Consider the following 11,642-nt stretch of genomic DNA (forward strand, 5'->3'; position numbering starts at 1 on the left):
CCTCCATAGGCGTCGCATTCTCCTCATCCGACCGACCATTTTGCTTCATGTATTTACGATAATTTTCCGTAATTGGTTTCACCACGCATTCCTGCATATTCGCGCTCCAAAGAGCAACAGCGGTTTTAAGCCCCATCGGCATTTTACGCCATCTTACATGCATCCCTTTGATGGCTATACCCACATATTTTTTAGATCTTTCCGTTACATCCATGTGGAAATAGGCCTTCTTCAAATCGAGGAGAGAAAGCACTTCTCTGCCTTGGGCGAGTTGCTTTACGTCTGGTACAAGGGGTGGAGGTACTTCTATTGACTTTATGGCTGCATTAAGGGGTTGGAGATTCTGTACTACTCTCCAGGCTTGCTTCCATCCGTCCTCCTGTTTTTGTCTCTCATTCATTTTCTGAGGGACCACAAAGATAGCCAACTTCCATTCGGCAAAACCTCGTTCAATGACGCCCAAGTCCAGGAAGTTATCTACCGCTTCTTTCAATGCCTTTGCCTGGCCCTCCCCCTTCAGATTATAAGGCCCAGACACAAATGGTTTAGTCGAGGGATCCATAAGTTCGATGTCGCATTTGTATTTCATGCTTTGCGGGCCGCCAAGATGGCCTCGCAGGTCTTCGAGTTCGGACGCAAACTGTGCGTAGATGGCTTTCCAGACATCATCAGCGATAATGGTATTTTCTGGAGTAGTTAGGTCAGGAGGTTTGTATGGGAGTTTGGCCAGCGCTACTGATTGTGCGCAAAGATTTTCTAGCTCCGTCTTGACGCGTGGGTGAGTGTCCTTCTGTAAAACATACGTAGTGATTGGCCCAGCCATAGGTTGGTTTGAGATTCGTGATGACCGAGTTGTTGGTGTTGGTGGAGAGAGGGCGAGGTCCTTCGATATAGGCCTCTGATCTAGGCGCGTGCCCGCGCCTATTGCCACGCTGACGGACTCCTTTTCCGCCGGGGACCCTTTTTCTGGGGAGACGTGCATCCTAAAATCCCCAGACTCCTTGTCGGACATGTCCGGACGTGTATCCGGTTGACCGGCAATTGCTGCTTCATTTGAACCGTTTGGGAAAGTACTCATTACTGTGGCTGTCGTCATGCAACTATGGGCCGAATCCTCAAGGCCATTCGGACAAGTGCATCCACGAAAGTTTTCGGGATCAGTTTTCTCGTGCAGTTCCATTTTTACGCCAGCGGGGATTCCACGCTCGACGTTTGTATTAATGGTGTAGGGGGGCATTCCTGTCTCAACACCAATAGATTCCCGTGGTTTAGGTATGACGTTAGTTACTATTTTCAACTCGTCGTTCGCACCAGTGGTTAATTCCATCTCGGTACTCGCGCCAGCGGCCATTTTCCGCTCCACGCTAAATTGGTTTGCAGCATCCATCAACCCATCGTTGGTTACAGTGTAGCTAATACCGCTTCCAACTTTGGTTCCGTTACCTTGATCACAATGATTCTCTTCAAGTAGTGATGCTAAAGACAACTCATCATTTGCGTTAGACGGGGTTTTGAATTCCGTAGTTATGCTTGGTAATTGTTGGATTTCCTCAATCCATTTCAGCCCTATGATGTTAAGTGGGACTCCTGATCCGGTCACAAATGGAACGGACAGTCCATCAAAATCAATCACTACAAAGGAGTCCACTTGGGAAGAGCCACCTATTCCAGTCAATTCCATGTCTATTGGTTGACGTTCTTCCCAGCTTTGTGGGTATTTAGTTATAACGACCTTTTTCATTATTAAATTGGGGATGCTCCCCGTGTCAGCTAGGAATTTTGTACCAGTTGCTGTATCAACCAAATACAACAGTTGGCTGCCAAACAGCTCCGTAAAATTGGGCTGTAGGGGGTCATCCAGCATATCAAGAAATGTAAATAATGGTAAAGAAGAGTTATGTACAGTTTTTATGTGTTGAAATATCAATTTATCTGGGAGCTGATTCACCGGATCAATCAGCACCCCATGGCGTTTTTTGAAAGTCGTACACCTTGATTTAGCTCCTCGTCCGTCCAATATGAAGCATCATATCGACGCGGGCGCTCATGATATTGAGGTTTCGCCCAGGCCACGTGGGTATTTCCCCCAGATGGACGTGCAGGTGGTCCATGAGGACCCCATTGATCCCTATCATGCCAGTGGGTTCTATCACGATTTTTTGGCCTGATATCATAATAGGCTTCGCACAGAGCGGTTCTTTGTGTAAATGAGGGTGAACCTTGAGCAGCAAGATATCGATCAAGACCCTCAATTGTAAGTATGTTATTTCTTTCCAGAAACGGTTTCCAGTTTCGTTCAGCAGACTCTTTAACATGAGGGGGTACAGGTCGTGCTCGCCCACGAATTATCCATCCTAATTCCTCATCTCTGGCAAGAACCTTATCGTTTAGCCACAGTATGAATTTAGCCACGCAATTTCGGGATTGATGTCCCGGTGCCTTACAGTAGTAACAGACGGACAGGGATTGTCCCTGGGTGGGGTTTAGATACAAGCCTAGAGGGGCAAAAATATTCGGATTTCCAAGAAAATTGTATCGCTCACCTTGACTATCAGCAATGTTGCGGGCTTCCTGGCTGCTGGAAGGCGTAATCTGTGAGCTGTCTGCACCCATCCCGGAGTCTTGTGTATTCGCCATTCGTGGACTTCGGTTCGAGGTTCCCGGTCCTGGATTAGCACGTGAAGACCTTGTTATTCTCGTTGTCTGTCCGTTAGGTCTCGATGATGCAGTACGCCCATACTGTTGTTGTACTGGCCTGGCCCTCGAGCCTCGCCCTCGCCTACCAAATCCATTACCATTCATGATGTGGGTAGGGAGTCGATTGTCGCGCGCTGTACGTTGAGGATTCCGACGTGGTAACGGTTCCTGGCCCGCATTGGCAAGCTGACGTGGTGAGATCCCCCTAGGTGATCCAGGAGGTGTTGCCCCCCCCAAAGTTATTCAGTGGCTGCAGGGGCGAAGGTGATTGCACAACCGGCGGTGGAGTTTCACCGGGTGGAGGAGGAGTATTGAGCTGACTGTCATCGCTACCATAGGTGGGATAACTCTGCATTATTTGCCCTGCAGGTTGAACATTATAAATGTGTACCGGCGGCAAGGACGGTTTTGTATCACGTACTTCCTTTGTTTCCTGATACCTGGGGCGCGTCTCTTGTTGGTCCAGAAACTCGGAGTTCCAAACAAGTTGTAGTTCCTCCGCAACATCCCGCCATCTTTTCTCTTCCTCCCAGCCTCGTAACATCAATCTGAGCGCTTCGGGAAGTCGTTGTCTTAGATTTCGGAAAAGACGCAATCCATCCGGATTATCTTCAATAAAACTATCCATGTCTATTTCCAGTTGCTTCAAAGCGCTATTATAAGCAGAGGTAGGGGCTCATCCTCCCACCGATAATTTCTGCGGAAATCCCCAATGATCTTTTCATCATTTACTAAACCCTGGGGATTAGATAATGAAAGAGATCGCATAACCGATTCCCATTCTGCTTCCCCTGAATTGGTATTAAAAAAATTTCCCAATTGGGTAGCCTGCTTGTGTCTGCCAGCAGCCCTCAATTTCTTCTGCAACGCATTAGCCAAAATAACATCCACATCAGTATTCCCGGAACCGTGGCGTATTCGTCGCATTGAATTTTCCATCCATTTTAGCAGTGGCATGTCTCCAGGGTCCATCATAAGCTGGAGCATTTCTTTTTCTGATTGGATTTTAGCAGACACGTTGAGCACTGGGGCCGAAACGCCAGGATCTGGGTGCGGCTTGTGTTGTTGCTCTTGTCGCCTAGTCCTCCCCCCATACTCTTTTGGAGTGGAGGTGTAGCGAGGTGTATAAGGAGAACGAGATACGTTGGAAGGTTCCTCATCGAGAGATTCTTCCGCGGAATCCTGAGAGCTTGCACCGCCCCGTAGGGACCTTATATTATCTCTTATTTCTTTGGAAAGACGTTTTATTCGAGTATTAAAATCGACTTCACTGTCTTCTGCGTCAGCTTGTTCCTGGCCTGAAGTATGAAAGGTTACCCGTTGGGAAGCGCCGTCCGCATTCATACGGGATTCTGTCTCCGAATTGAGGCGTTCTTGCCAACCCTGATATCCCCTATATTTACTCAAGGAACTTTTTGCAGGTTCCGTCCTTGTCCCCACCGTTGCTGGGTTTCCATCTTTTTGTTTGGCTCGTGCACCACTGCCTATATGAAAGCATGGCGTCGTCCCTATTCGAGAGTCTGGCAGCGAGGTCGAATCGGAGCGTGGTAGCTTAGGATAGACGGCAGTTACCGTATGACAATCCAGCCCTTTGCGAACCGTCATCGTTGGTCCTTGTTTTACGCTACCAGACTGTTGATCAGCGAGAGGAACGTAAGCCGGAGGATCATATTCTGGTGCAGTTGGAGATACTGTCAAAACGGGAGATTGGATGCTATGTCGCGTAGCTTGTGCATGCGACTTTCCAAGCTCAAATTCTGACGTAAGAATGTCATTCAGCACGTCGGTGGAGACCTTCCCGCTAACTTTTGTTGTGGCATCACAAACAGCTTTGAGGTCCGCTTGAGCTTTTCGAACCTCTTTCTTTGCCTTCTCTAAACCTTTCATAGTTTCCGGCAGAGCTGTTTTCACCTCTTTTAGTAATTCCGTTTGTTCGGCCACATCCTTAGCAAGTTGTCTTTCTTGTCTTCGTACATCTTCATGACGTTTTTGTGTCGCTTTAAGCAAAGTAATACCTTGTTTGAGTTCATCCGTCGCTTCTGACGGCTTTTTCCTTTTAAATGCTTTCAACATCCTTCGCATTCTTTTCTATCGACCGGAGAAAGTACTGTTGACCGAAGGTAGTAGATCAGGTGAAGACAAGTTAAAATATACTGTAGATCCCTGCGGCGTATTCGTGGGTTGGACGTAAGCAGTAGATTCGCTGCTATTAGATCCCAAAACTATGTTCAACAGATTAGAAAGCGCTCCAGGCGATACGTGCAGATAAATTGCTGCCAATATGATCAGGAGAGATACAGACGATGAAAGCAAGGATACGACAAGTACAAGTTTTACGATGGTCGTCTTAGAAAGCATCGATTGGTCAACGTCTGAGCACCGGAAGTTTCCCCGTACTGGCCACCAATTTTGTATTTATAGTGCAGCTCCACAACGATTGTTATGCGAGTAGTCCACACTTGTTCGGGATACTTCGTAGGACAAAGTTGACACTCTTTGCTCTCTTGTGTAGTACTGACGACGTTCGTAGATCTGTAGATGTTGTTTTGAGATTTTTCACAGTCGTAAATGTTGATTGAAGTATTCCGTAGTTGTAATATTGTCTTGTTTCCAAACAGCCAATGACCATTAGGTCCAAAGTTCTAAGCTAACCCTTTACAAGTAATCTAAAACCTTAATACAACCAAATACTCCAATCATTAATCATGTAGACGGAAATGAGGTAACTCTATGCAAAACTTGGTTAAATTGGCATACACATCATTCATCAATTATAACACAAGGCATGGTTTAACCTATACATCATCATACATGATTATTAAACATTTTCAATACTCCAAGGTTTGTTTACACATATAATTCATGCGACGGCCTGTCCTGCCGAAAATCTTATAATGCATTTCAATTATTAAACAGCATATTCATCATAATAATCATCAGTATACTCGTGATTATAATGTTTCAAAATCTTTCAATAAACATATCAACATTAAGGACGTCATGTCTTCAGTGCAATTATCATCACTATGATCCTCTTAATCAGACCGCATGATACTACCCTTAACTAAGATGCCACTTAATACAGGCACTGTGGATTGTTCAAACATGTTTTAGTGTTTGTTATTCAGTAATTTTAATGGTATAGTTGTCCAAGATTTTGTAAATTTTATATTGTTTCTCATTATTTTTATCAATAACCATTCGCACCTAAAGTATCTAGGATTTTGTTTTGGTTAAACTAGAGGATGATGATGGTCTCTAGGGTCTGGCTTATAGTGCAGCCATATACAGCACATTATATACACACAAGAACAAGTGGTCGCTCAATTTGTTCAAGCGTTAAAATAGTAGGCAGCCAAGTCAATCGAGACATTGCGTATTACCGTGAACGTGACGGAGTCGTGATTTTTGTTTTCTTTTAGCCTATAATAAGGGTTCGCACCGTAAAATTCTGGATTTTGTTTCCCTGAAAACTAGGGATTTTTAAGTCCCTAGGGTCCTGCTTAAAATATAGGGCGTAGCAGTCTATAACGCCTTATATACATACAGTAGAAATACATTAAAACAATAGCATTCATGGGCTTAATAATTCTCATAGAACTAGGACATTTACAGTATCCTCAGGGTAAAAGGGTTCCGTCGATTCGGCTTGTTCCTTCACCCATTCATCCGTAATCAAATTTTCCATAGGATGCATTCGAGCCATATAGTTGAACCACAAAAGTTTAGCCCTTTCATAATTTCCAGAGGCCATGTCTTTTATCATTTTGTGGTTTTCTAATATTCCGGGGTAGTCAATAACAAAGGGCTTTTCATCTGAAAGGGTTTCGTTAACTCGTTTGCAAAAACATTTCAATCCAAGTTTGATGTATTTGGGTGGAGTCTTTGACCACTCGTACCATCTATGAGAGGGAAGTATTCTCGCTTCATATCGTTCTTTGAATAACCAAAAATAAAAGATCAAATCTTGTTCCGCCACATTAGATCCAACTATTCTGGTGACATCAACATCACCATTATCATTTATCACCGCGTTACTCATACTCAATTTTCTGAAAGAAATTAATCATCCAGGTAAGGGTCCATTTGGTCATGCAGACGGAAACGAGGTAACTCAATGTAAAGCACAATTAAATTGGCATACACTTCATACATGATTAATAGACATTTAAGTTAGCAAAAAATGAAATATACAATCCATGCCTTCATTGTTCATAATTATCACAGCCATTATATTTCATTTTATGTATAAGTATAGCAGCTCTCACATCAGAGGGAAAAGTATCATTAAAGAGTTTATCCGTGGTATAAATACAAAATCCATTTCTGTCAGAACAAGGCATTCTTTCCAACACCCAGCCTTCAGGTATGACATCCGAGGCAGGATGTAATCCAACACAGAAGACAAACCAACAAAACTTAGCATGTTCATAATTTTCAAACAATATCATGCGGGAGATGGCTAAATGCTTTTTGTATAGTGCATCAAACAGTTTATCGGATACTCTCAGGTTGCAAATCCTCAAATAAGGTGTCATAAATGTTTCCAGTTCATCCCGTGTTGTTGCAGCCCACTTGCCAAAGTCTTTGTGTTCATATTTCTTTTCAAAGGAATCAAAGAAAACTTCAAGTTCATGCTTTACTCTAACAATTTTATCCCCCATATTTTCTTAACATAGAGAATTTCATATTGATTATTGGACCGGAAATCTCCCTTAATAACATTTTCTACATTCATATAAGTATAACAACACTTCTAAAATATTCATTAATTGTGATAATCATACTAGATACAAGACAATTTACTTAGCATACATATCAGTCCATTTTCGTGCCGTCTTCTGATAACTATCATAGTCATCCCGATACAGTCTGGCGCTTTCAACATCCATTGGATCTTCTGGGTTTGGGGAAGCCAATAATGACGAAATCGAGACCAATACTTTTCCCAACGTTAAAGCAGGTGACCATTAATTTGCAAGAATGTCAATACATATGGTACCCTTATGGCTTATATTCGGATGGAAAATTCTGGTTTCAAACTTGATCTTCGGAGGCTTGAATGGATATTCCGTGGGAAATTCAATTCTAAGGAGAAATGTCCCTTTTTCATATGGTGTTTTTGAGGGTCCACGCAAAAGTGCTTGCCAAACATAGATGTCTGACTCGTCCAATGGTCCTGCTTTCAAAATTACAGGGTTTGTTTGAATTTCTTGATCGATCTTTCGCCGTTCAACATGTAATCTATGTTTTGCCATTCGGTGTAGATTAATATTATCCAACAAGACTTGATACACATAAAAAGAAAAGAAAACATTACTAATTCAGTCGTTTATCCATAGTATACATTGCCCGTGAAAAACCGGCAATAGTTCTGCTAGTAATGTTCCAATCTTCATCAATGTTAGCTATAGCCAACACATATCGTAGAAATACATACAAATAGTATGCAGGGCTTTCTCCAAAGTTTTCTTCCACAATTTGCTCCAGTACTCTTTTGGCGCATTTTAATTGTTCCTCCACTTCATGGTCCCGGTATAACCAGACAAGAAAATCCTTCAACACGTATTCCATGTCTTTGGTTGTCAGAGTCGGAAAGTTTTCTATTCTTTCTTTTATTCGTTCATGTACAATCCCCATCCTCAGCCAAGCAACTCTGCTGTCAGGTATCGTATAGTATGGACACGGTCTAAACTTTTTCCGATTCAATTCTTTCTTCTGTGGATCTTTGGGCACATACTCATACTTTTCATGATTGACTTCCAACATATCACAATTATAGTTCAAATAAATTTCTAATATTTTAAAATTCCTTACACAAAAATCCGAATATCATTAAACATTCATTGATTCTTAACCAGAAAGTCAACATAAATACACAAATTATAGTTTTAATTCTAGTTGTAGTAATAGACATAGTACATGGTTTTTTTTTTTTAATCACAAAGTATTTTATATACCCAATTAATATAGTGGAAAATTTGATGCAGTATATGTATCATTTCATTTAATCATCTTTCAAACATTCTTTTATCCATTGTTCTGAAAAGTTTTCCTTCATGGGATGCATACGGACAATATGTCGGTACCAAAGAAATTTGGCTTCCTTGTAGTTCCCCAGGGTAATAATTGCAATCCGATTATGTTCTTTGATAGCAGCATGATAACCCAGAGCCTTGCCTTGCGAAGATAAAGCACTCCCGTAGACTTTGTCAACATACAGAGTTAGCATTCTTACAATGTCATTGGGTCTTGTCATAGCCCATCTCGACCATCTGTCGGAAATTTCCACATCTTCTTCATAATATTCACAAAACATGTCAAAATAATATTTCACGTCACTTATTGCAGATTCATGTCCCATTTGCATTAGCTCTTTGTTACTTATGGTCCTTTGAGACATTCCTCCTAATTGTGTAATATAACACTTTTCGAAAAAGCGTCTTCTAAAATCGGAATAGCAACAGTTTCAAATTCTCGAGCATTCAGAAGTAATGTTGTGGATTCTTGCAATTCCATTTGTGGTAATCTTTCATCCAGAAATCCTTCTGGTAGATATTTATAAGCCGGGTGTAGTTTTAGAACAAGTCCAAACCATGTATATTGAGCCAGATCAAAATCTTTTGTAACAAAAACGCGAGCAATATCACTATGTGCGTTATAAAGCTTATCAAAGAGCTTTTCGGTCACATTTGCAAAACAATGATGAAGATATTTCTTTATTAATTGTTTGAATTTTTCCTTTGGGGTATTTTTCCATATCTCAAAATTTTGGTGATGGTATTCCTGTTCAAATTCATCATAGTATTCATTAATTTGTTGTTTGGCTAGCGTAATTTCCCAATTCTCTAATACTCTAGTCATCTTAATACAGAATAAATCACATTAGCATCATATGTTCAATTTTACGAATAATTGATTCATATGCACAATGATAACTAGTAACACTATGCATTATACTTATGCATCAAGAGCATTCATGCCACAAAATAATAGTCCTGCCTGTTCCATCAAGCTCTATACACCTTTATCTTTTCAAGTATTATTTCTCCACAAATGTTGCATCTTTCGTAATTTGTTGCACATTTTTCACAACTACATAAATGTCCACAAGGTACAAAAGTAACTTCACTTTTGTTCCTCTTGCAATTTTTGCAAAGCACTACCTCTTGTATTTCTTTCAAACTTTGCGTGATCTCTTCCACCGTCATTGTTTCTGCAACGGCTGCTTCTTTCGTTTCTTTGTCGTTGTTCACTTTGTGATTATTTTCAGATATGTTATTGCCTTGTTGTTGTGTTGTTTTCGTTGGACTGGCGATAATTGTATTTACTGTCTCCAGTAAGTCCTGAATTATGTCACTAGTAGAGAAATGATCATTAGTCTGTCTATTTATAGTTCCTTCTATTTGATCTCTCGTGAATCCCATGTCTTCCAGTTGCATCCTGTTTATGTATTGTCCAGATAACCTTGATCGATTATGGTTCCTTCGTATCTCCTCTCGTGGTGCATCAAGACATATTGCATTCCTTATCGATGGTCGATTGAGATTGGGATGTACATCTCTTAGTCGTAAAACGAAATCAATACCTTTCATTTGCAAAACATATTCACAAGCAGGAAACCACTTTGCATGCTCTGTCCACGGCTCATCATTATACTTCCAGTTTTGTAATCCTCCATTGCAATAAAAGCATTTCGCTCTGTCCGAATCCCCGAGATAGTACATACCCGCTTTAGCCAATTGTTCCGCTGTTGCGAGGATCATTGGCCATTTTTCATTAAACGAAGATATTCTTTGTTGTAACGATATCATATGCAAATTCATCGGGTAAAGGCAAGGAAATCTTTCCACCAACTGGAGTTGTTCTTCTGGCGATGGATCCGGAGGTTCTCCCCTATTAGCAGTTAACCTTTCAATTTTTATTTTAAGTTCATTATCTGCCTGATTTCTCTCGGAGTCTGTCAAGGACATGTTTCCCGCATACTCGTTATTTGCCATTTTGCATTTTGCAAAATGTCTTTTATGTTGTTCAAGGACATTATCAGTGGGTGCCCAATTTCTCAGTACTCCTGAGCATGAAAAACATTGCGCTCTGTCAAGGTTTCCTAGGTAGAAAAATCCCTGTTTTGCCAACTCCCCTACCAAGTATGGAGTGGGATAGGAAGGCCATTTGTCAAAGGTTTTTCTTCTCTCGAGTTCACTTCTCAAATTTACTGATCGCAATAAAGTCTCATGTTCTTGGTCACAAATGTTCGCAAACACAGTTTGCGGTAATGGACATTTTTCCTCTTTGATAGTTGGTCTTTGCACATTCCGATTAGTTTGCTGGCTTCTTGTAGTAAGGTTAAGTTGGCACCTAATTTGTTCAAAAAGGATCCTCCTTGAGCAATTTGAAATAGGCAAGTTATAACCATGTTGTCCGGTCACCATGTCACAAGTAGATTTATGCCACTTGTCATCAAAAGCATCATCTCCAGTGACCCACTTTTCCACAGATACGCCACAGCAGTAACATCTTACTCTATCTTGAAATCCTGTCCAATAGAAACCAGCAGCGGCTAGATAACTCGGTATCACAGTAGTTTCTTTCGGAAAATGTTTGAACGTTGCAAGTCTGTAATGTTCAACCCGGTGATCTCCAGGTGGAATATAAATACAATTATGTCCAGGAGGATCACGATCTCTTTTCATCAGAATGCCCATAGTTTCAATTCGGTCACTTCTCGGTGTAATTGCTTTTGATAGAACAGGCGTTCAATCATTACAGATCAAAATGTTCAAACACAATCATACTAATCCAACATTCTAGTAATAATACACAAACATTCTGTTCTTAAATAAAAACAAAGATAACAATTATTATTTGATCATTAATATGCGACAATAATTAATGTAAATGTCAATCAAAAATATAGGAATTTTCCAGATATTGATTCATTGACT

At 41.0% G+C, this 11,642-nt stretch overlaps 2 protein-coding genes and 1 long non-coding RNA gene across 3 annotated transcripts in view; 1 reads left to right on the forward strand and 2 right to left on the reverse strand.

The window, feature by feature from the left end:
- Positions 1–11,642, reverse strand: part of LOC145434894 (uncharacterized) — a 260,858-nt gene that overhangs the window by 58,105 nt on the left and 191,111 nt on the right. The gene's annotated exons all lie outside the window — the stretch shown is intronic.
- LOC145434846 (G-protein coupled receptor GRL101-like) overlaps positions 1–11,642 on the forward strand; it is a 75,408-nt gene that overhangs the window by 6,382 nt on the left and 57,384 nt on the right. The window lies entirely within an intron of this gene.
- Positions 8,705–11,441, reverse strand: LOC145435382 (uncharacterized). The gene is made up of 2 exons (XM_080312655.1): positions 9,830–11,441; positions 8,705–9,105 (listed from the first exon to the last, which is right to left on the reverse strand). Exons 1-2 carry the CDS (start codon positions 11,400–11,402, stop codon positions 8,705–8,707), a joined length of 1,974 nt encoding a protein of 657 aa, XP_080168781.1. The 5' UTR covers positions 11,403–11,441.

The sequence above is a fragment of the Botryllus schlosseri genome, chromosome 3 (assembly GCF_051294905.1).
Source record: "Botryllus schlosseri isolate E-star chromosome 3, Bs_hap1, whole genome shotgun sequence".
Classification (NCBI taxonomy): Eukaryota; Metazoa; Chordata; class Ascidiacea; order Stolidobranchia; family Styelidae; genus Botryllus; species Botryllus schlosseri.